At 54.4% G+C, this 24,796-nt stretch overlaps 1 protein-coding gene across 2 annotated transcripts; it reads left to right on the top strand.

Annotated features, from left to right (window-relative positions):
* Positions 1-334: 334 nt before the first annotated feature.
* On the top strand, positions 335-23,258 carry LOC310852996 (drebrin-like protein). 2 transcript variants are annotated; one of them, XM_083757110.1, is made up of 14 exons: positions 335-496; positions 10,392-10,444; positions 11,071-11,183; positions 12,550-12,624; positions 15,459-15,599; positions 16,092-16,169; positions 16,299-16,450; positions 18,145-18,199; positions 18,487-18,561; positions 19,410-19,530; positions 21,095-21,835; positions 22,685-22,770; positions 22,852-22,909; positions 23,005-23,258. In XM_083757110.1, the coding sequence occupies exons 1-14, from the start codon at positions 405-407 to the stop codon at positions 23,085-23,087; spliced, it is 1,923 nt and encodes a 640-aa protein (XP_083613236.1). In that variant the 5' UTR covers positions 335-404; the 3' UTR covers positions 23,088-23,258. The 2 variants fall into 2 exon arrangements, with proteins under 2 accessions (XP_083613236.1, XP_083613237.1); XM_083757111.1 differs by lacking the exon at positions 18,487-18,561.
* The last annotated feature ends 1,538 nt before the right edge of the window (positions 23,259-24,796 follow it).

The raw sequence follows: 24,796 nt of genomic DNA on the forward strand, positions 1-24,796 counted from the left end.
ACTTTATGAACGTGCGGACGCAGAGCCAAAATACTGGAACCCAGAGCCAAGGCACGGGCAAAATCCACGCTAAGGCCCCGGCAGCATCTCCCGTGGGCGCCACGTCCAGAGGGCTGAAGCTCAGCTGGAAAGCAAGGCTGGGGCAGCTACTCCACCCTCGGGGGGCCCGGCGGCCAAGGCGGCGGCGGCGGCGGCACCCGAGGACGAGACCCGCCCGGCAGAGACTCCCGGCTGCTTCTCCTTCTGCGCCCCGACGGGGCGGGCCAAAGGGAAGCTCCGGGCCGGTCCCTCCCCCGGTGGGCTGGGGCTGGGGCGGGGCTGGGGGGGAGGGAGGTCCTTCCCTGGCTGCCGCCGCGCGGGGAGTCCGGCCGGCCGTCTGTGGGGCGCCGTCGGGGGTCGTCGAGATGGGCAGCGGCGGCGTCAACCTGGAGAAGCACAGCCTGGCGCTGCTGGCCGCCAAGAGCGACGTGGCGAGCGGGAGAGCGGCAGCCAGCTGGTGAGTGGGGGGCGCAGGGGGGCGTCGGGAGAAGCCCCGCGGGACCCACGTCTGGGGGCGGCTGGGGAGGGGGAGGGGTCCTTCCCAGGGCGCCCCTCTGGGTGCCAGCCCGCCCTGAGAAAGAAGCGAAGGACGCCGCCAGGCGCAGGCCCGTTGGGTGCCCCGCCGCTGCCAGGCAGCCATGGGGAGCCTTTCGGGACGGGAGGAAGCCGGGAGCCCCGACGGGAGACCTGCACGCCCCCCCCCAGCAGCTCCAGAAAGGCAGGGCTGCTGAGGTTGCCCCCTGGGATCGGGGCCCTACACTCCCCCTCCAAGAACGAGGAGGAGGCAAGGCCGCCCCCTCCATGAAAGGCAGCTGGGGGTCGCCCCAAAGATCCGTCCAACGGGGACTCAGCAAAGGCAGCCTTAGGCCAGGGTTCCTTCGCCAGCATTTGCCAACCAGGTGCCCTCCAGGAGTTTTGGCATCTCCCATCCCAGAATCAAAGCATGGCAGGGCTGGAAGGGATCCCCCAGGGCCATCTAGTCCAACCCCAACCAGTGTGGGTCAGGGATGGTGGGAGTTGTAGTCCAAAGTGTCTGGAGAGGCTCCCATAGGTTGGCAAAAGGCCGCAGTGGGTAGTGGCATCCTGGCTATATGACTTGAAATCACAAGCAAACCCCAAGCAGAGGAAGGTCAGAGAGTCATGGCTGCTCCTTGCCCCCCCCCCCCATGGGAGGGGGGAAATCGAGGCTGCTGGGCGAGGAAGAGGGAGCCCCACGCCAGGCTGCAAGGGACGGGGCAGGATTCAGTCCTTGGGGAAGGGGCCACCTTATATGGGGATGGCATTGGCAATGCAGGCTTGACAAAGGGCCCGTCTGGGCCAGGATCCTGACCTTCTCACGGTGGCCTCTGGGAAACCAGAAATCAGGATCTTACCCCAACAGAGCCCTGGTGTCTAGTAGCCATGGGTAGCCTTATCTGGGTCATCCGGGACCCCCCAGCAGCCCTGCCTGCCTAGCTATCCTGCCCACAGCCAGTGCAACCAGTTTTACTCACCTGAATTAGGGGGTGCATTTTGCCTCAAATGTTGGTGGACAGCTTATAGCTCCCTGGACCCTTTTGCACCTGGGGCCAGGAGCACACACACACACACCCGCTGGTCCATCCCCACCCCCCTCTCAGGATCAGGCCCCTCAAGGACTCCTGGCACCTCTTGTTTTGGGTAAATGTCAGGTGCTCTTTGTCACCAGGTGATTAATCCCGGCTGGCCACCTGCCCACCTGCCCTCACCTGGCGGCTGCTTAACTCTTCCCTTCCCAGCCGGCTCTGGCTTAATCCTGCCTCCAAGGACCTCCCTGGAGGAGATGGGGCTGAGGCAGCAGCAGCCAGGGCGACGTGGGGCTGGCTGTGGGGAGGGTGAGAAGGACACAGGTTATGAAACGGCTGTGGATTTTGGACTTATTTTCCAACCTGCCGAAACCAAGGGGAGAGGCAGCTGGATCAGGCCAGATCAGTCTCATGTCCTCCAGGCAGCACAGTTATATAATCCTGGGGAGTGATGGGAATTGGGGGGGGGGGGAGGCTGGCAGGAGAAGTGGAGGATGTGGTTTCTGCAGCTGGAGCAAAGATGGTCCCCTTTGCCACCTCGTTTTTTGGGGGGTTGCAGTGCGAGGTCTTGCATTTATATGTGTCTTGCATTTCTGCCCCACCTTTTACTCCACGGAGCTCCAGGTGGAATACATGGTTCTCCCCCCCCCCCAATTAATCCTAACAACAACCCCAGACCGCTCAACTGACAACTCAGAGGAAACACGAAGCAAAAATTTGTGGGAAAATGGGATGTTTATAGAAGACATTTTCAAAAATACAAGAATAGTTTAGCATTCGAGTGACAAAGGAACTGAAAGGAGATGGACAACAATTAAGGATGATTATGTTTTCAGAATGTATTGGAAAATTGATATAGAAAGGTTTATTGTTTTGTGTACATTCGATTGTAAGAGAAAATGTCTGCAAAGGGACTTGACAGGAAGTCAAAGTTAAAGAAAATATTTTGGAAGATGAAGGGGGGGGGGAAATATTTACTTTCATTACTATCATTTTGGGTGTGTGCGGGTGTGTGTGGGTGTGTCTGCACATATGTGTGTTTTTGTATGGAATGTTTCGGAGGAAATAAGACGGTAAATAACAAACTAAATATTGATGTATGTAATTTTTATTTCTTCATTATATTTAGTGGTAGTATGGCTGAATTTTTTTTGTAACATAAAATCACTCAATAAAAATTATTTTAAAAAATAATAAAATCCTAAGAACACCCCTGCAAGGTCGGCTAGGCTGAGAGGCAGGGACAGCGCCCAAGGTCACCCAGTGAGTTTCCTGGCAGAGTGGGGGATTCGAACCCTGGTCCCACACTCTAAACACGGCGGCATCGCGCCAGCGTCGCCCTCCACCCGCTTGGCTTTCCTGAGGCCTCAAGGCAGAGGCGCTATGTTTGCCTGTGCATGTGAGCGCATGTTGCGCATGGAGCCCTTTCCTTTCTGCTCTGGGGGAGGCAGCGCTGCCATGTCTGCAGACACTCACCCCCCCCCCCATGCCAGCAAAAGGGGGTGGCAATCTTTGGGGAGGGAAAGGGCAGACCTAGACCAAGGCTCAGCTTCGGAATGGGGCTGGGCTTGGGGGGAGAGGGGAGACCCAGCCCGATGGGCGGGGTACAAATAATAAATTATTCTTATTCTTATTTGGTATGGGCTGCCCAGGTGGAGGCAACTGGAACCCCCACCAGGAAGTTCTTAGCGGTGGAATCCAGCCAGGCTGGCTCTGGTTCTCAGCAACAAAAGAAGGCTTGCCTTACCTGCCCGGACAGGTGTGCCTCAGGTGTGTGGCAGGGATTTCTCTGGGACTCCGTGAGGGCACACTGCCCACTTTCTGGCAAGGACCAGCCGACTGCCTTGCCTCCTTCCCGCTGCCTGAGAAATCTGGACGTACCTTCAGAACTCAGGCCGCCAGGGCTGTTTGTAGCGCCAGGGTTCAGAAAAGAGTGCCCCTGAGCATATGCAGAATGCCTTTGCCTTCGGAGCGTGCTGAGGGAACCCCTGGGGCTGCTGCCTCTGGCTTTGTGTCCCAGGTGGTGGCAATGCCCCCCTTTTCCTCCGAGAAGCTGAATCCCACTTGCTCTCAGAAGAACGATTCTCCTGACATTCTTACGCTGTTCCACCATCTTCCCAGGCAGATCAGAGGGCAGCGGTGTCCTTGCCCCTGCTTCTGGCCGGCTGGGGGGGGCTCCAAGCCCCTTTTAGCCTTTCCTGTGGGGCTCCATCCTGCCCCGGCCAGAAGAGGGGCATCAGCCGAGCCCCCCTCCCATTGCAGCATCCATGACACATGTCTTATTTATCTATTGCAAAGAGCTGAATGTGGCATGCGCCGTTCTCCGTCCCCACAACAACCCTCCGTGAGCAGATTTGAACCCAGGTCCTGGCGCAACACAGTCACGCCGGATCTCTGAAGTGTCAGAGCTCAGCCTCTGGCTCCCATGCCCTCCCCTTCTTCCCCAAATGTTTCCTCGTCTGAGTGCCTGGGCTGGGTGTGCAGGCTGTAACAGGATCCGGTGCAGACAGGGAAGGAGGGCCGCAGGGGGGCTGGCGGAAAAAGCCTTTCATCCGCTGCCAGCCCCATCACCTCACCCTGATGCCCTGAAGGGGAGGCTGCGCCCAGTTGCAGAATTATTGCTAGAAGTAGGAACTGTGGCGGGGGGGGGGGGTTGTGGCCAGCAGTGGGACCCAGCTCCACAGTAGGGGGTGAAGGATCTGGGGCAGGAGGGGGGTGTCTCAGTCAGTGGAGAGCATAAGAATAGCCAGCTGGAACAGGCCAGGGACCCACCTAGTGCAGCACCCTGTTCTCACAGGGGCCGACCAGATGGGGAACTCGTAAGTAGGAATCGAACACAAGACCCCTCTCCCCTCCTGGGCATTCAGAAGCATCACAGTGGAGGCAGACAGCCATCCATACGATACAATTGTTGTTGCTGATGATTAGTCGTTTAGTAGTGTCCGCCTCTTGGTGACCCCCTGGACCCGAGCATGCCAGGCCCTCCTGTCTTCCACTGCCTCCCGCAGTTTGGTCAAACTCATGTTCGCAGCTTTGAGAATACTGTCCAACCATCTGGTCCTCTGTCGTCCCCTTCTCCTTGTGCCTCCATCTTTCCCAACATCAGGGTCTTTTCCAGGGAGTCTTCTCTTCTCATGAGGTGGCCAAAGTCTTGGAGCCTCAGCTTCAGGATCTGTCCTTCCAGTGAGCACTCAGGGCTGATTTCCTTCAGAATGGAGAGGTTGGATCTTCTTGCAGTTCATTGGACTGTCCCATACAGAACAATGAAATTGAAAAATCTACATAAGACATTCAAAACCCCCTAAAAACTCTGAAACCCCATTTAAAAATACAACATATAGAGACTGCTTATACTGCGTTTGGAACCAGAATTGCATTTGGATGGAAACTGTTTCTCAGACGGCTAGTCCTAGTCTTTATAACCCTGGACCTTCTTCCAGAAGCTGAAAGAGATCATTTCCGGGCTGCGCACTATCCTGCGCTATCTCTGCAGCTTTCTTATGGCACCTGGCAGCATAGATTTGATCCAAGGTGGGAAGAGGGCACCCAATTATTCTTTCCGCAGTCTTTACAACCCTGGACAGCATTGTTTTTTTCCTGCAGCTCCCAAACCACACACACAGACCATATGTTAATACACTCTCCACAGTACAATGGTAAAATGCCATCAACAGGTCCTTGGAGAGATTGTTTTTCCGGAGGATTCTCAGAAAATATAACCTCTGCTGTGCTCTCTTCACCAGGTCTTTGCTGTTTTCTCCCCAGGTTAGGTCGTCTCTCAACTCCATTCCCAGAAATCAAAACACTGAGACCTGTTCCACACACTTCCCCTCAGTCATGAGTGGCTGAATATTCAGTTTACATTTCCCAAAGTCCACAATAATCTCTTTTGTTTTCTTTAAGTTAAGGAGTAAGTTGTCTTTGTTTTTAGCCCTCTCCTCCTCCATGAATTTCTCTAATTCTCTTTTAAAGCCATCCTTGCCACTTGTGGCAGGGAGTTCCACAGGTTAACCCTGTCCTGAACCTTCCAACCTCCAGCTTCACGGGACATGCACAAGTTCTGGGAAGCCTTTTTCTCTCTGCACTCTGTCCATGCTCCTCTCCTGGCCTTTCCCCTAAGCCAAACAGCCCCAAACGCCTCCATCTTTCCTCCTGGGGCTTCTGCCCCACTGTTTTCTCCTTGGAGGGGGCTGGGAGGCAACTGTGTGCGCAGACCAGGGCCTGGGCCCAGGGGGGGGGGGCTGCGTCCCAAGTGGCTCCTTCCAGAGACCAGGCAGGCCTGCTGGGCTTCCCCTGCCCCCCTGCCTGCCCCATTGTGCTCCGGGGGGGGGCTTGTTCTGGAGAGGATGCATTTCCTCTCATTCAGGTCCAGATGCTGGGAGGGGGAAGGAGGGGCTGCTCCCTCCGCAGAGACCTATAGGAAGTCAGGGCGGGGGGGGCAGTTAATTGGTTGGTTTAATTAATTAAACTGATTTAATTAATTAATCAAGGGGGCGTGCATGGTTCTCCCCCTTCTCACTTAACCCCCACAACGACCTTGCGAGGCGGGTTAGAAATTTCAGCATAACAATTTATCAAAGATGCATCATCCTCATTCCCCCCCCTATTTTCCCCCTCCCCAAAAAGGAAGAAAAAAACCCCTCCTCCCCCCCCCCCCGAGACTTCCCTCAGCTCCTCTCTGGTTTCTCAGCACATTTTATTCTCTGCATATTATAAAATTGTAAAGATCCTTAATTAACCTATCAATATGTTACCAATAAAAAATTTATGTATGTTTATTCAAAACCTGCCAAGGAGTCCAGTTAATAATAATAATAATAATAATAATAATAATAATAATAATAATAATAATTATTATTATTATTTATACCCCACCCATCTGGCTGGGCTTCCCCAGCCACTCTGGGCAGCTTCCAACCAAATATTAAAATACAATAATACAGTTCATTTTGTTGTTTCTTTAAGTACTTTGTAAAAGGTTCCCATTCTTCTTTCAAGTCACAGTTGTCCTTGTCACATAGTTTATGTGTCAATTTCGCCAATTCCGCGTAATCCATCAGTTTCTCTTCCCACAGTTCTTTCCTCGTTCTTCCATCCTTGTGCTATTAAGACTCTTGCCGCCGTTGTCGCATACATGAAGATATTTCTGAATTTCCTTGGCAGGTCTTTTCCTACAATCCCTGGGGGAGACCATTTCGGAGCATGGAGGGCCCCCAAGCTATCCTGGCTCAGGCCGTGGCCTCTCCTCTCCGCAGTGGGCTCATCCTTTTGCGAAACTGTCGGCCAGCAAGCGTTGCAACATCCTCCTGCGATGCATTCCGTGCATTAACGATGTGCTGCTTGAAAAAGGATTTCCGCTGCCAGATTCTTTGGATACCCCACAGATCCTGGAGACTGCACTCTCTGCTTCCCCCTTGCTGGGCTCCATCTGTGGCTGCCTTAGGAGGCACGTAGGCGCATGGATCCAGCCCCCTCTTCTCACTGAGGCCAAGCAGAGGCCCCCATGGGAAGCCCGCAAGCAGGATTCGCACACAAGACCCATTTCCCCTCCTGTGGTTTCCAGAAGCTGGCTTTCGGAAGCCTTGCTGCCTCTGACTTTGGAGGTAGAGCCCAGCCATCGTGGCTAAGAGCCAGCTCCCCTCCATGATTTTTTATTATTATTATTATTATTATTATTATTATTATTATTATTATTATTAAATTTTGTTTATACCCCACCCTCCCCAGCCAAGACTGGGCTCAGGGTGACTGACACCAGATAGAAAACAATTGATTGAAATACAAGATTAAATACATTGATTAAATACGTTGATTAAAAAGATTAAAATACAGCATTCAAACATTAAAATACAGCCTCATTTCAATGGAAACTCAAATCAGAAGCTTTTTTGGGGATGAAACCTGACTATGGAGGTTGAGTAAGGCCATCTTGCCCAGGAGCTGTTAGTAGCCGGCTCCCCTCCATGAATTTGTCTTTTGTCATTTCTTCTCCTTCTCCTTCTCCTCCTCCTTGAAATAAAATTTGATTTGATTTTCCGAAATACAAACATACAACAAAAACAATTCCCAATCTAATTACTGAAATTACTCTGAATTGCCTGACTTCCTGCAATCCCTTCCATGCGTCCTGTTGAATTTATTTTCAACTGCATATTAATACTTCTGCCATTTTTCATCTTCCTAAATTATCCATTCTGTTACATCACAAGTGTGTTTAGAATCCTGCTCATGTTTTGACCCGATTGCAATGATTTTGTATATACATTTTCAACATTTCCCATTCTTTTTAAAAATTTCTTGTCTTCTTGGTTCCTGAGCTTCCTTGTTAATTTTGCCATTTCGGCTTAGTCCCTCAACTGGATTTGCCATTCTTCTCTGGTCGGGGTTCTCTCTTCCTTCCATCTCTGGACTAATAGCATCCAAGCGCCCATGAACAGTTTCCATTGGTTGTCTGAGCTATCTGAGTCGCTGGCCTTGGCTGCCTCCTGTGGCAGGGAGTTCCATAGTCCAACTCTGCGCTGCATAATGATGCCATGCCATTGCTGCCTGTTTCATGGGGGGGGGCTGGCTTCCTGAACATGCTGAACCTCAGCCCCTTTTGCCTGCCTGTAACTGGCATTGCTGCCAACTTGGGCACTGAGATCCTGTGAGTCATGTGTGAGTGCCTGGAGGCGGTTGGAGGTGGTTGGAGGATGGATGGCGGCTAATGGATTGAGGTTGAATCCTGACAAGACAGAAGGACTGTTTTGGGGGGACAGGAAGTGGGCAGGTGTGGGGGACTCCCTGGTCCTGAATGGGGTAAATGTGCCTCTGAAGGACCAGGTGCGCAGCCTGGGAGTCATTTTGGACTCACAGCTGTCCATGGAGGCACAGGTCAATTCTGTGTCCAGGGCAGCTGTCTCCCAGTTCCATCTAGTATGCAGGATGAGGCCCTAACTACCCGCAGACTGTCTGGCCAGAGTGGTACATGCTCTGGTTATCTCCCGCTTGGACTACTGCAATGCGCTCTACGTGGGGCTACCTTGGAAGGTGACCCGGAAACTACAACTAATCCCGAATGCGGCAGCTAGACTGGTGACTGCGAGTGGCTGCCAAGACCACATAACACCAGTCCCGAAATACCTACACTGGCTCCCAGGACGTTCCCGAGCACAATTCAAAGTGTTGGTGCTGACCTTGAAAGCCCTAAATGGCCTCAAAGGCCCAGTAGACCTGAAGGAGCGTCTCCACCCCCATTGTTCTGCCCGGACGCTGAGGTCCAGCGCTGAGGGCCTTCTGGCAGTTCCCTCATTGCGAGAAGCAAAGCTACATGGAACCAGGCAGAGGGCCTTCTCGGTGGTGGCACCCGCCCTGTGGAACACCCTCCCATCAGATGTCAAAGCGATAAACAACTACTTGACATTTAGAAGACATCTGAAGTCAGCCCTGTTTAGGGAAGCTTTTAATGTGTGACATTTTAGTGTATTTTTGGTCGTTGGAAGCCGCCCAGAGTGGCTGGGGAAACCCAGACAGATGGGCGGGGTACTACTACTACTACTAATAATAATAATAATTAGATGGGCCAGCCAGCTGTGTGGGTTTGGGGCTGTGGGTTCCACTCCGCAGGGGTGTCGTTCCTGTTCCCTTCCTTCTCATGCATCTATCCTGAAGGGTTTGGAATGAGCCTGGCTGCAGTTTCCCAAGGAAGCCTCAGAACGTCCCCCTTGGGGGGCTGCATTTGGAGCCTGGACCCTCGGGAGGGGGCTGCAGGTGGAAGCTCAAGCCAAAGGGAGGAACCAAAGAGTTGTGGGGGTTGCAAAGTGGCTTGGAGGCCTTCCTCACCCTGGAGGTGAATGCCACCATGAGAGCATCCAGGCGCAAGGGGGAGGCAGAGAGGAGAGCCCCCCCCACTATGTCTTCAGCTCCTAAGGTTGGACTACGATATGATACGATACAATAATCTTTATTGTCATTGTCCCATACAGAACAATGAAATATCTTCTTAAGACAATCAAAAACCAACAAGCCTGCTATCTCAGCTATCCCAACCTGGTTAGCCCCCTAAAAACTTCCATTTTTAAATACAATATACTCCCATAAAAGGTAAAGGGACCCCTGACCATTAAGTCCAGTCATGGCCGACTCTGGGGTTGCGGCACTCATCTCACTTTACTGCCCAAGGGAACCGGCGTACAGCTTCCGGGTCATGTGGCCAGCATGACTAAGCCGCTTCTGGCAAACCAGAGCAGCGCACAGAAACGCCGTTTACCTTCCCGCCAGAGCGGTACCTATTTATCTACTTGCATTTTTGGTGTGCTTTGGAACTGCTAGGTTGGCAGGAGCAGGGACCGAGCAACGGGAGCTCACCCCGTCATGGGGATTCGAACCGCCGACCTTTCAATCGGCAGGTCCTAGGCTCTGTGGTTTAACCCACAGCGCCACCTGTGTCCCTAGAGACTACCTTACACTGTGTTTAAAACCAAAATCGCATTTGGATAGAAACTGTTTCTCAGGCAACTAGTCCTAGTCTTTATAACCCCCCTGGACCTTCTTCCAGAAGGCAGAAGCTGAAAGAGATCATTTCTGGGGTGCGCACTGTCCTGCGCTATCTCTGCAGCTTTCTTATGGCACCTGGAAGTGTAGATTTGATCCACGGTGGGAAGAGTGCACCCAATTATTCTCTCTGCAGTCTTTACAACCCTGGACAGCATAGTTTTTTCCCTGGCCGTGCAGCTCCCACACCACACGCCCAGACCCTCGGCGTTCCCTTCCAATTCTGCAATTCTGTGCTTCTATAATGGGACATCCTTCTTTCTGTCTCCTGCCCAGGGCCCTCTTTTCCTACGAAAAAGCCAATGAGCTGAAGCTCCTGGACTCTGGAGGTAAGACTTTGAAGCCCCTGGATACCGTAATTCTGCAACCTGTGGCTCTTCTCCCTTGTAGGGACCAGCGACGCCATCTCTCAAGGACTTCTCGGCTGTGCTGGGCTGCTTCTGGCGGGGGCCAGGAGGTGCAAACCCTTGCAGAGCTCCTGGGACCACCTTGGAGCCAGCACCTCTGGCCCTCCGTTGTGGCAGGGAAGCCCTGGGGCCTGCTCAGCAATCCTGCCCTTTCTTCTCCTTCTAGAGGCAGTGAGTTCCGCAGGACCTGCTGCTCAGGATCCCAGTGTCTCTTGGGGTGGGGCATTGCTGAGGGTTTTTGTTGTTGTTGTTGTTGGGATCAAGATTTAATCTTGCAAGTGCTTAATTTTTGCCGTTACCGGTATTGACTTTTCTGCATTTTTAACGTTATTTTGATTGTTTAATGTATATTGTATAATTATTTGTTACATGTATCTCAAACGAGGCTCACAAAGCATGTATACTTCTCGGGATATTTGGATTTGCTTCTGGCTACTTTTGTTACATTTCTGAAATTCTGTAATTGCGCCTGGTTTAACTATGGAAAGGCGACTTGCAGAGAAGTGAAGGTGATTTTGATGTTCGCTCTTCGCCACCTCCCTTTCCAGCCGGGGGTCCCGATGAGCTGGCCAGGCGCTTCCAGAGTGGCAGCGTCATGTACGGCCTGTGCCGCCTCCCAGATGCCGCCACGGGGCAGCAGCACGTGGTCCTCATCAGCTGGGTGAGCCGGGGGTCTGCCTGGGCAGGGGGTCTTCTCAGGAGGGCGGCTGGGTCCCCGTTGCAAAGAGGGGCCGCACAGAAAAGGGCCTTTAAGCTTGTGAATAAATGACTTGAGTGTTCAGGGAGAGCCAGGGGCGCCAACGTGCCCCCCACATTGAGGGGGCCCGGCATCACGTGACCCACGTGACCCTGGCATGCCAGCGTTCACCCAGGGATGCCGTAGGATGGCCGCCCCCTCGATATCGGGAGGGCTCGGCCCCCTGCCCAGAAATATTGAGAGGCCTGAAGCCCCTTCTGCCCCCTATAGGGGTGAGCAGTATGCTGATGACACAAGACTTCTTCACACAGTTAGACTATGCAACTCCTTGCCACAGGAAACAGAGGAGGGGAGAGGGTCGCCCTTGGGTCTGGATCCTGTTTGCCTGCAAGTTTCCCACTGGGGCATCTGGTTGGCCACTGTGAGGACAGGATCCTGGACCAGCTGGTCCCCCGGGGGCCTGATCCGGCAGGCTCATCCCGCATTGCCCTGCACAGCCTACGTTGTGGGAACTGCAAAGCCGCTCTCCTCCCCAGTGGGCTCAGAGACTGGGAGTGGGGGTTTTGTGGGGGGGGGTTGCTGGGATCTGGCTGGACTCCCAGGGGTGACAACCCCCCCACCCTACTTGCTACTTCCTGCCAGGCTCCTGGGGGGTGGGGTGTCTCCTGGAAGGGAGACACACAAGACCCAGGAACCTCCTTATCTGGCCCCTCCTCTTGCTGCCCGGGCTTCTGCCAAGCGCCGGGGTCTTCGGAAAACCAAGCGATGAATTTTGCAAAGGGGTCAACCTCCAAATGAGCTCCTCTGCAGAGGAACAGGGCTAACGGGCATGTGCAGAGTGCACGCACCCCTTCGCGGTTGCCATCGGATTCCACACATCGGATTCCAGGTGCCCCCAAGGGAAACCCACAAGCAGGATCCAAGCACAAGTGCAACTTTACCCTCTTGCAATTTCCCGCAACTGGCATTCAGAAGCGTTGCAGAGCCATTAGTAGCCCAAATTGCTCAATCCTTTCCTGATCCAAAATGTCCTGGATTTTAAGAAGGGGACCTCAAACGCCATCCAGCCCAACCCGCTGTGGATGCAGGAACCCCGCTTCCTACGCCCGCCTACCTGAGAGGCGGGCTCCCTTGAGTAACCTCCGGGCAAAGCAGAGCTCCCTTCTTTCCCTTCCCTGCCTTGCCAGGAATTTCTCGGTCTGGGCAACTGCACTGCAGGCAACAGGCCAGCTCCCTAGATTTGGGCCCCCTCTCTTTAAATCCTGCTGCTTTGCCCCGGGGGCCTTCTGGGAAAGGCGTCTGAACTTCTGCCCCTTCTCTTTGGCACCAGGTTGGCGAGAAGGTCTCAGAGCAGCAGAAACAGGCCTGTGCCGGGCACCTGCCAGCCATCCGAGCCTTTTTCAAGGTGAGCAGCCAGCATCCATCAGAAATGGCCGTTTCCCCTGGGTGGGGAGTGAGGAAGGGGCTGCCCCACTTCCCTGCCAGTTTTGGACAAGTCCCTCGCTTTATGCGCCCCCTCGCCCAGCTTGTCCGGAGTTTTGGGCTGGGTTGCCATCAGTATGCTGATGACACCCAACTCTATCTGTTGATGGACGGCCATCCTGACTCGGCCCCAGACACACTGATCAGATGTTTGGAAGCTGTAGCTGGATGGTTACTTGGGAGTTAAAATCCTTCGAAACACAGGTCCTCTGGCTGGGTTGGGAGGTTTTGGGATTGGGGGGGCAACTCCCATCGCTTGCGGGGGCGCAATTAGTGCCAGCACCGTCCATTAAGAGTTTGGGTGTAATCTTTGATACCTCCCTCTCCATGGAGGCGCAAATTGCGGCTATAACAAAAGCTATAACATTTTTTCATCTCTGCCAAGCTAAGCAGTTGGCTCCTTACCTCTCTCGCCCTGACCTAGCCACTGTCATCCACGCGACAGTCACCTCCAGACTGGATTATTGTAACCCGCTCTGCGTGGGGCTGCCCTTGAGACTGACCCAGAAACTCCAGCGGGTGCAGAATGCCGCAGCGAGACTGGGCACCACAGTTCAAGAAGGACACTGACAAACTGGAACGTGTCCAGAGGAGGGCAACCAAAATGGTCAGAGGCCTGGAAACGATGCCTTATGAGGAACGGCTAAGGGAGCTGGGCATGTTTAGCCTGGAGAAGAGGAGGTTAAGGGGTGATATGATAGCCATGTTCAAATATATAAAAGGATGTCACATAGAGGAGGGAGAAAGGTTGTTTTCTGCTGCTCCAGAGAAGCGGACACGGAGCAATGGATCCAAACTACAAGAAAGAAGATTCCACCTAAACATTAGGAAGAACCTCCTGACAGTAAGAGCTGTTCGACAGTGGAATTGGCTGCCAAGGAGTGTGGTGGAGTCTCCTTCTTTGGAGGTCTTTAAGCAGAGGCTTGACAACCATATGTCAGGAGTGCTCTGATGGTGTTTCCTGCTTGGCAGGGGGTTGGACTCAATGGCCCTTGGGGTCTCTTCCAACCCTATGATTCTATGACTCCTTACGGGGTCCTCGCCATGGGATCACATTCACCCAGTGCTATACCAGCTGCACTGGCTCCCGGTGGAGTACAGGATCAGGTTTAAGGTGCTGGGTTTAACCTTTAAAGCCCTATACAGCCTAGGACCCTCGTACCTACGGGACCGCCTCTCCTGGTATGTCCCACGGAGGACCTTATGGTCTTCAAATAAAAACATCCTGAAGGTCCCAGGCCACAGGGAGGTTAGGCTGGCCTCAACCAGAGCCAGGGCTTTTTTGGCTGTGGCTCCAATCTGGTGGAGACTAGGGCCCTGTAGGACTTTCTGCAGGGGCTGCAAGACAGAGCTGTTCCACCAGGCCTTTGGCCAAGGCACAGCCTGACCCCCTCCTTTGGTAATCCTCACAGAACTCCAGTGGTTGCCATTAATTTGTTTTGAACTGATTTTATAATGAAATGATTTTAGAATGTTTTGTTATTTTACTGTTGTTAGCCACTCTGAGCCTGGCTTTGGCTGGGGAGGGCGGGTTATAAATAAAAAATTATTATTATTATTATTATTATTATTATGGAGGATCCTGACCCCCACACCCGGGAGTGTGGGAAGAGTGAAGCGCTTGCCCCCTTTTTGATCCTCAAGAGGAGACAGCTGCTCCTCCAGCTCCTTGCTATCTCCCTGCCCCCCCCCAGCTTTGCCTCCCAGGCTTCCTCCTCGCAGCCGGAAGGGACCCAGCTGCAAACATCTGGTTCCCAAGAGGTTCTACATTCCAGGAATCTGAGGCTGGAATGAGTTTTCTCCCAGGCTGCCATCCCAGACACTCCCTCGATCGCCCTGGCAACGGTCTGGGTGGGAAGGGCTCGGGGAATTGGATGGCTCAACGGCAAGAGGGAAGTGGCGGCCCCCCCATGGCCCCTCTCATGCCACACCTTCTAGGACAGGGGTAGGCAACCTAAGGCCCGGGGGTCGGATCCCGCCCAGTCGCCTTCTAAATGGGAATCTAAGTCCGGGAATCAGCGTGTTTTTGCATGAGTAGAATGTGCCCTTTTATTTAAAATTCATCTCTGGGTTATTTGTGGGGCATGAGAAATTAATTCATATTTTTTTTCAAAAGATAGTCCGGCCCCCCCACAAGCTTTGAGGGACAGTGGACCGGCCCCCTGCTGAAAAAGTTTGCTGACCCCTGATCTAGGCACTCCCAAAGTGTTCAGGTGGGGGGGGGGAGAAAGATGTGCTTGCTGGGCAAAGGCTCCCCCTTGCCGCCTCATGCTTCCTAAGAGAATCGTAGAGTTCAGTGGGACCCCCAGGGGGCATCTAGTCCAGCCTCCAGGAATCGCAACTAAGGCACCTCTGACATGGCTCTCCATCCTCTGCAACGAAGGAGAATCCACCACCTTCTGAAGGAGTCCGTTACACCATCTCTTACCATCAGAACGTTTTTAATATTGAGCCGGAATCTCCTTTCTCGCAATTTGAACCCATCAGTTTTGGTCCTGCAAGGAACACACTCTCCACATGCTCAAGGGCACTGCCACCTTCCCGTTTTCAGGGCCGGGTCTTCCCTGCCCCTCCTTCCTGCTCTCTTCCCGCTGGGCTGCCTCCTTCTGCAGCAGTTTCCCCTGGCCCCAATCCCTGGCAATGGAGGCCTGGATGTGCTGATGGGGATTGTGGTCCCCTGCTTGGGGGAGGCTGGTGCTGTGTGCCCCCCACCCTGGGTGAGAGTGCCCAGTGCTTCCCCTCTGCTCCCCCCTGCAGGAAGCCCGCCTGGTGGTGAAGGCGTCCCGAGCGGAGGAGGTGACGCAGGAGGGGCTGAGGCACTCGCTGCCCCTGGCTGCCTCGCCAGGAGGTCCTGAGACCACGAAGAAAGTGCCGCTGGGTGACCCTCAGGAGCTGGTGGTAAGGAGGAGCCGGGGGGTCCCTTGGGTGGGGAGGGGCAGCCAGCGCCCCAGGGGATCGGGCCCGGCAGCTGGGGGAGCCTGGAACACCCATGTGGGTTTCCAAATGGCCTGTGTGTGTTTGTAGGGGAGTGCCAGTGGTTGGGGGATAGACAGGTCGCCTGCCCCTGGAGCACATTGTGGGCCCTTGGCATCCAGACGCTTCCCTTGTATCAGAGAATTGCAGAGTTAGAAGGGACCCAAGGATCATCTAGTCCAACCTACGATTGTAGGGGGTTGGACTAGATGACCCTTGGGGTCCCTTCTAATTCTACGATTCTATTTAATCCGCATGACAACCGGCGAGGTGGGTTAGGCTGAGGGGTGCTGACTGGCCCCCAAGCGGGATTCAAACCCCCTCCGAGTGGGGATTTGAACCCTGGTTTCTCTCGGGTCCTAGCCCGGTGCTCTAACCATCGTGCCACTCTGCCTCTCTGCTGGTTCTTTCCCCCAGGGCACCAACTACAAGAAGACCAACCCAGCGCTGGAGATCCTCCGTACCAAGAGGGACTCGTTCTGGGCGCAGGCGGAGGTGAGGAGGGTGCGAGGGGGAGGCTCTCCTGCCCGCTGGGCACCCCTGGCACAGGGGCAGGGCCCCCCCAGCTGCAGGGGGGTTGGGGTGGCCCCTGGCCTGACCACACAGCTGCTTCCCCCCCCCCAGAGGGAAGAGGAGCAGAGGCGGGAAGAGGAGCGCCGCCGGGCGCAGGAGGAGCGGCGGCGCTGGGAGCGGCAGCGCATGGAGGAGGAGCGCCGGGAGGCGGCCGAGAGGGAGCGTCGGGTGCAAGAGAAGGAGCAGCTTGTCCAGGAGCAGAGGTGGGTGCTCAGCCTGGGGGGGAGCTGCAGGGAAACGGGGGCTCTCCCATGTAGTGGTCAGGTGGGATTGCTATGAGGAATTGTGAAATATGAATCAAGCCATTGTGTCGGCAATGAAAGCACTGTGTTGACTTGGTTTGATTCATTGACAATAATTTCTGATCGAATCCCACAAGCCTCTGCATCTTTGCTTTCTCTACACCTGACAGACAGGTATAAGCATCCTAGGAGACAGACCAGGCATCCTGGGCCATAAAAGATAGTAGGCAGTTTCTTTGATGTGCCCTTCCTTGGTTTTGTTCATCTTAGGGCCTGGAAATAGTTTCGCAGGAAGGTGATGAAGATTTTTGTTGTTGTTGGTTAGTCGTTTAGTTGTGCCAGGCCCTCCTGTCTTCCCCTGCCTCCCGCAGTTTGGTCAGACTCATGCTGGTAGCTTCCAGAACACTGTCCCCCCATCTCGTCCTCCGTCCTCTTCTTCTTGTGCCCTCCATCTTTCCCAACATCAGGGGCTTTTCCAGGGAGTCTTCTCTTCTCATGAGGGGGCCAAAGTCTTGGAGCCTCAGCTTCAGGATCTGTCCTTCCAGTGAGCACTCAGGGCTGATTTCCTTCAGAGTGGAGAGGTTGGATCTTCTTGCAGTCCATGGGACTCTCCAGAGTCTCCTCCAGCACCAGGATTCAAAAGCATCCATTCTTCGGCGATCAGCCTTCTTGATGGTCCAGCTCTCACTTCCATACATCACTACTGGGAAATACCGTATTTTTCGCTCTATTAGACGCCCTGGACCATAAGACGCACCTGGTTTTTAGGGGAGGAAAACAAGAAATAAAGCAACACAAAGCATGCTGAGCTAAGAGGGAGCGCTCCTCCCTCTTCACTCAGGAGGCCTGAAGCCAGGAGAGCTAATGGGATCAGTGCAGACCCACCCCCCTTGCCCTCCTGGCTTCAGCGAAAGCAAGCCTCCTGGCTCTCCCCCCACCTTCCGCAAGAGCCGCGCACTCTTTAAAGGGAGCGCTGAGCAGAGCCCCCCGCCTGCATTCGCTCCATAAGACGCACACACATTTCCCCTTACTTTTTAGGAGGGGGAAAGTGCGTCTTATAGAGCCAAAAATACGGTATCTCCTTGCCATCCTTCCTCTCCTGTTTACTCCCGTTTATGAGCTCTGGAGTTTCCTAAAAGCATTCCTCTTCGCTTCCTCTTTTATTTACTCTGAATTACATATGCATGCTCAAGTAGGATAACTCTTCGTAGTTAACAGGATTTCTTCTGATCTGACTTTGTCCCCACGTGGGGTTTTTTGAAATGCTCAGAGGAAACCTGATTGGTTCTTACGAACACTGTGTAAAAAGTTCTTTTGTGAATAAAACGACCTGGGCCCGGGGGTGGAGAGGAATTATTATTATACGCACCCCTCTCAGAGTCTTGCTAGTTCAAGCCTCTGTGTGTATTTTATTATCAGAGTCCAATCCTTCTTTTACTTTGGGAAGGCCTCACTCCTACCCTGGCATTGGCGGGGATGGAGGTGTAACACAGCACAGCTGAACTGTGGAACTCCCTGCTGCAGGAGGCAGCGATGGCCTGAATTTCCTGAGGAGAGGATTTGGGGAAATTCACAGAGAATAAGGCTAGCAATGGCGTCAAGCCGCGATGGCTGTGCTGAATTTACGCCCCCCAAAACCCCTCGTTTTCCTGCAGGAAACAACAGGCCCAGCTGGAGGCAGAGGAGCGCAGGAGGGAGCAAGCCCGATGGGTGAGTCAGACTGCGGCAGAATCCGCACCCGTGTCCACAGCCGATTGCTGCCTCTGCTTCCGTGGGGAGGTTGGAGGGGGGGCTTAAGCCTGGCCTCTTCCCGTGGGGCAGGAAGGTGACCCCAGAGGTCCAGGGGGTGGCTGCATGATCAACAGGTAGGGTTTAGCAACAGCCCGGCTGCCAGGCAGGAATCCCACAGGTGACATCTCCTCCAGTTGGGTGGGAGAGGGTTTTCCTGTAGGGCAGGGGACCCTCAGCCCCCCCTGACCCCCTACTCCCCCAACCAGGAGCAGCAGCAGCAGGAGCGAGAGAAGGCGCTGGCAGAACGGGGACCCCTGAGTGGCTCCGCTGAGAAGGCCACTGTGAGTGGACGGGGCTGGCTGGGGTTTTGTCTCCCTCTTGCTGAAGATTTAGGGTGGATAAAAGCGTGTAGTTAACCTGTGGAACTCCCTCCCACAGGAGGGCGCGTTGAATTTTTCCACTCTCCCAAAATGAGGGTGCTCAAAAATTGGGAATTGAAAAGATATTTTGCTTAAATTAATGTATTTTAGTTTTGCTGGGCAAGTAAAATGTGGATACAATTCCACAGGAATCGTTAAAAATGATCACCAAGTACTTGTAATTATATTATAAATTTATATTTTATTATTATTATTAAGCATTCCTTGGCATTTTCAGAAGGTTAAGATTAAAACTCTTTGGTTTTCCAAAAGCAGTTTATGTGCCTCTTCATCAGACGTCAACATACCAAGCTAAATGTTGCCCAGTCGCAAAAGTAATAGCAAATTTGAATTCCTAATTCCTGAAAACATCTATTTTAAGATCCCTCAGTGCAAGAAAATTTGCAAAAAAATAAGTTTCGCTCCCTAGAATGACACAGAATGCTTCTGAATGGGAAAGCACAGGAGGAGAGACTTGCTCTGGTGCTGATTCTGTCGGCAGCTTTCGCACTCGGGTCCCCTATTTGGCCCTTCTGAGACCTGGATTCTGGGCTGGATGAGTCTCTGGCCTGATCCTGCAGGCTCTTTGTGTCCTTCTGCAAGCCGGAAGAGGGGCTTCCATGGGGGCCTAGCTGGCTTACGTGGGGCCCCCAGGCCCCCGCCTCTCCTCCTGTGGCCCCCGGGCTCCTCCTCCTCCATGGGCCAGATCCTGCGTTGGCCCCCTCCCTGCAAGGCCCCCCCAGCCAATCCTCTCCTTCTCCTTCCCGCAGGAGGCGGCTGCGCTGGCCTCGCAGCGCCCCCACGACCCCCGAGACTTCTTCCACCAGAGGGAACGCTCCGGCTCGGCGGTGGGGGCCCCCCAGTCGCCTTCTCCCACGGGAGGCCGGCCAGGTGAGTGGGGAACCCCCCAGCTTTATCGGGGTGCTTCCTTACAAAGGGGAGGGAGGGAGGTCCTGGCACAGCCTTGTACGGAGGGGGGGGGCTGCAAAAATGCGTCAAGAGTTGGTTGTGAAATGCCAAGCTGGCGTCTGTGGCTGGGTGGGAGGCCGCCTGTCAGGGTTCCTTTGGCTGGGATTCTTGCATTGCAGCGGGTTGGACTAGATGGCCTCTGGGGTTCCTTTCAACCCTAAAATCCTATGGTTCTGGCTTAGGGACCAGGAAAGTAACAGGTTTTTTTGTGGGGGGGGGGGGAGAGTCACAGGGGCTCCTGCCTGTCTCCTTTCTGGCTGCTACTGGTTCTCCTGATCCTCTTGCCCCAATCCAGTAATTCAAAAAAAACACTTTCCTGCTTTGAACCGAAAGTGGCAGCCCTGGCCGCCTTTGAAAGTCGCAGCTCTTCCTCACCTGGGAAATCTCCCTCTTTAAGCCAGAAAACATGGCCACGTTTCGGTTAGGAGGCAGAAAATACCGGATTTTTCTCTCTATAGGACGCACCCGAGCAAAGGATGCACCTAGTTTTTAGAGGACGGGAAAAAGTAAAAAATATTCTGAATGAAATCAGTGTCGGGGCTGAAGGGGGAAGCCCGGGGTTTCCCCATAAAGCCCCGGCATCCCCAGGCTAGAACAGCGAGACGCTGCACAGCGCTCGGTCTCTCTGTGCTGGCTTCAGGGACAGCCTTTCAAGCCTCTGCAGGACAGAGGGGTGAAGGCACCCCGCTGCCCTGCGGAGACTTTGCGCAGCTAATCCCGAAGCCTTTGGAACGCAGTGCGAGGTCCCACTGCGCTCCAAAGGCTTGAGGCGGCTATCCCTGACGCCTGGAGAGCCAGAGGGGTCAGTGCGCACCGACCCCTCTTGCTCTCCAGGCTTCAGCGAAAGCAATGCGTAGCCTCTGGAGCGCGGAGGGAGCGCTCCCTCTGCGCTTTGGAGGCTTCGCGATGCTTTCGCTGAAGCCAAGGAGCCTGCATTCGCTCCATAGGACGCACAGACATTTCCCCTTCATTTTGGAGGGGGGAAAGTGCGTCCTATAGAGCGAAAAATACGGTACTTTCCCCCACCGCATCTGCCCAGCACCCAGCCGGGAATCTTTTCAGAAAGTTTTGGTTTGCCATATTTTGAAGAGCGGAAAAGAGGACGCTGTGACGACTCTCGTTTTCAATATAGAGCAGGCATCCCCAAACTCGGCCCTCCAGGTGCTTTGGGACTACAACTCCCATCATCCCTAGCTAACAGGACCCCAGTGGTCAGGGGTGATGGGAGTTGTAGTCCCCAAACATCTAGAGGGCCGAGTTTGGGGGTGCCTGCTAGAGAGGCTGTGATTTATTGTGGGGGAAGAAGAGAAGAGGAAAGCACGTCTTCAACCACCAGTTACGTCTCAGCCAAAAAGTCTAGCCGGAGACATTTGGGCAAATTTTAAAAATCCACCCGAAATTTTACTCTGGAAAAAGAGGACGTGTCCTGGAAAAAGAGGACACATGGCATGCCTGTAATTTTGTGTCTCTTTTCCCCTCGGATCAGGACCGCCGCGACGTCCTTTCCTCCGCCACCAGCGCAGCCTGACGGAATCGGCCTACATCTTCCGGGGGCCAGATCCTGCCCCTGCCAGGCGCCCGTCCGGAGACTTCTCGCCCTCCCCTCGCTCCCCGCAGGCTGCCCCTCTTCCCAGCCCCCGTCTCCCCAAAACCCCACCTGCCGGGAACCAGGACCCTGAGCCCAGAAGCCCCCCACCTCTGGCCCCGGAAAGCAGGACCCCCCTTGCCCCCTCCCCGCCTGGGGGGAGCCCGACCCCACTCCTGGCATCCTCCCTGCTGGACTCAGGGGACCCTGCCAGGACCCAGCCGCTTGCTGAGGCCTTGGCACCCCTGGAGGTGCTTGGAGCCCCCCCACCCCCCACTCTGCCAGCAGAGTCTGGCCCCCAGCCCCCTTTCCCCCCGCATGAGGCAGAAGAGACCCCTTGCATCGGCCACAGTGCTGGCATGGAGTCGCCCTCCCTGGCCAGCGCCCCCCGGGCAAAGTCCCCACCTCCAGCCCACATGCCCCACAGCCTCCCCACGGAAACGGGCTCAGCGGGGTTCTCTGCCCGGGGGGCAGCTCCTCCGCTCAGCAGCCCCCCTGAGGAAGCCCTGCCCCACGCTGAGGCCGGGGACCTCACCTCCTTCCGGGGCCCAGATCTCGGAGGGCTCCCCACGGCCGGTGCTCCTGAAGCAGGGGATGGATGCAAGTTTGTGGCTCCCCCGCTGGGAAAGGATCCTGCAACAGGTCAGAACCCATTCCCCCCCCCCCCCCACGTAGGGGGCAATGCAATGCAAAAAGTCCACATTGCTTGCAGGATGCTGGAGTAGAAAGGGCCGGATCCTGCAAGCTCTTCCGCTGTTTCTTAGGAGAACCTTCTCTGGCCAAAACTGGCTGGAGACCCAGACAGACAGGTCTGTCTGAGCTTCTTGTTTTCTCAGGGCCAGATTTAGGTCTGATGTGGCCCTCAGCTCCTGAAGGTAACGGGGCCCTTTCTATGTCCAGCTGCCCTTTGTCCACAACAAATTGTTGCTTTTTTGTGTGTGTTGGATATATGCTATGGTAATTTATGGACCTCATAGGGATCTAAAGCCATTTGCACATAACAAAATATATATTTTATCCAAGTAAAAAGCTTTTTATCTTAGATTTTGGAAATGTACATCTAGGTGTTTTTTTCCTTTAATTTTTTTGGCCCTCCTCAAAAGATTGGGGCCCCCAGTATAGCTTGTTTAGCTTATACAGTCATACCTCATGTTACGTTTGCTTCAGGTTGCGTCCCGCGGCGACCCAGAAGTACCGGAAAGGGTTACTTCTGGGTTTTGCCGCTTGCGCATGCACAGACATGCAAAATGACATCATGCGTATGCGCAGACGTGGCGAATCGTGACCCTCGCGTATGCAGGCACAGGCTGCGTTCTTTTCAGGTTGCGAACAGGGCTCCGGAACGGATCCCGTCCAGAGCCAGAGGTACCACTGTATGTAAATCCAGCACTGGGTGTGTGTGTGTGAATTGGCGCATGCCTTTTTCTTGGGGGGGCGGAAAGGTTGGACGGCAGCGAGACCAGACTCTTCAGCCCCCTCTCCCCTCCGCAGACCCTCCGCCAGCACCTGACTCAGCCCCATACTCTGGGTTCAATGGCACGTCCGCCTTGGAAGAGGAGAGCTGGCCCGCAGGACAGGTAACGCACCTGTGGGCAGGTGGGGCGGGCGGAAGAGAAGGGGGCTTGGGGGCTTTTTGCTCAGCGAGTCTCTGCTTCCAGGAGACGCCGTCCGTCGAGACCAAGCTCCCCGAGGAATCGACCTGGGATCACAGAGCAGGTGGGTTTCTTCTTTCTTCCCTCTCACCCCCTGGGTGATCTCAGTCCTACTTCACCCCCCCCCAAAAAAAAAAATCACTGCTTGTCTTTCTGCAGGTGGCAGCCAGGTCCCTGGGGCCGATTCCAGAGAGGAGGGCAAGGACCCCTCCCTGCCCACAGAAAGGGCTGGAGAAGACTAGTTCAAACACTTATGTGGACCCCCCCCCCGGATGCAATTCGGCCCGCACACCTGCTTGCTTTGGCTTGGATGAGCCCCTCCTCACCTGCCCACAGCCATCTACTGCCACCCCCCTCCCAGAAGCAACTCTGCCCCTGCTTTTGTCTTGCCCAATAAAGGAAAAGTGGGAAGCTTGTCTTTGTGGGTCCTCTGTAGGGCAGGACTAGGGAAAGCCCCCCCCCCAGCCCACAGGGAATGAGTTGGGAGGCGGGGGAGAGCTGAGGGTGGAGGGAGGTTTTGCAGGGCTCCCCCCACCCTGAAGGGCAGAGCCCTAGGGGAGGCCGAGGGTGAGCAGTGGGTCTTGCCTGCAGACCGGGGGCTGTAACCCCCCCCCCAGGACTGGGGGCTGGGACTGTCTCCCCCTTTGAGCTTGTGATGCAGCAGCAAGAAAGGCGAATGCGATTCCAGGCTGCATCAACCAAAGTCAAGGGTCTTGAGATCCAGGGAAGAAATAGCATTGCTCTTTTCCACCTTGGTCAGACCACAGCTGAGGTTCTGGGTGCCTCAGTTTGAGAAGGGTATGGACAAGCTGGAAGGAGGGAAACCAGGAGGACCAAGGCTCTGGAAACCAAGACGTATGAGGAATGGTTGAAGGAGATGGGTATGTTGAGCCTGGAAAAGAGGAGCTATGCTAGCTGCCTTCAAAACTCTGAAGGGCCAGCACACGAAAGATGGAGGAAGCTCGTTTCTCCTGCTCTGGAGGGCAGGATGCGAACCCATGGCTTCAAATTACTGTATTTTTGTGCCATAAGACGCACCTAGTTTTTAGAGGAGGAAAACAAGAAAAAAAATATTCTGAACAAAACAGTGGATGTCTGATTTTTGTGGTTCATGCTGTGGCCACAGACATGTGATCTGATGGTGAGTTTTGGGTAGCTCAGTGCAAAAATCCTGAGGGTCCATGTGGATCCGTGCTTTGTAACCATGTTTTTGCACCATTGCAGTCCCAGGAATTTGGTGCAGGCTGTAGCCATGGACATGCTATGTGATCCAATGGTGAATTTGGGGTGACCCAATGCAAAAATCCTGAGGATCCATGGGCTTTACCTTCCCCCTCCCAGGCAGCCTCCTTTATCCCTAGCGTCCTTAGCTCTCTCCCCGATCGCTTGCCCATCAGCAGCTTTGTTTCAACACCCCCTTCCCTCTTTCAAAAAAAAAGCACGATCTGTTTTTTGCCCCTGGGCAATTCGGCTGCAGGGACCACACATTCACTCCATAAGACGCACAGACATTTCTCCTTACTTTTGAGGAAGAAAAAGGTGCGTTTTAGGGAGCAAAAAATACGGTACAATAAGTGTTTCTGACTCAACAGCAGTGAGAGCTGCTTAGCAGTGGAACAGATGTTCCCAAGAGGCGGTGGACTCTCCTTCCCTGGAGGTTTTTAAGCAGAGGTTGGGTGGCCACCTGTCAGGGATGCTTTAGCTGAGATTCCTGCCTTGCAGGGGGGGTTGGACTAGATGACCCTTGGGGTCCCCCTCAACTCTACTATTCTGTGATTCTCTGAAAATGAATAAATAAAGGCTTGCAAGCAGGCAGGCGGCAGCTGGAGGGCTGGGTCGGTAGACCATGAGACTCTTCATCTTAAGGTCGTGGGTTCGAGTCCTGCACTGGGCAAAAGGTTCCTGCCTTGCGGGGGTTGGACTAGATGACCGTGGAGACCCCTTCCAACTC

Source organism: Podarcis gaigeae (assembly GCF_964106915.1).
Source record: "Podarcis gaigeae genome assembly, chromosome: 9".
NCBI classification, from domain to species: domain Eukaryota; kingdom Metazoa; phylum Chordata; class Lepidosauria; order Squamata; family Lacertidae; genus Podarcis; species Podarcis gaigeae.

Bases quoted from the DNA above. Each gene is read 5' to 3' on its own strand.
- LOC310852996 (XM_083757110.1), top strand. From the start codon at position 405: ATGGGCAGCGGCGGCGTCAACCTGGAGAAGCACAGCCTGGCGCTGCTG. The intron at 12,625-15,458 runs GTGAGCAGCCAG...TCCCCCCTGCAG, and splicing joins CCATCCGAGCCTTTTTCAAG to GAAGCCCGCCTGGTGGTGAA. The intron at 18,562-19,409 runs GTGAGTGGACGG...TCCTTCCCGCAG, and splicing joins GCTCCGCTGAGAAGGCCACT to GAGGCGGCTGCGCTGGCCTC.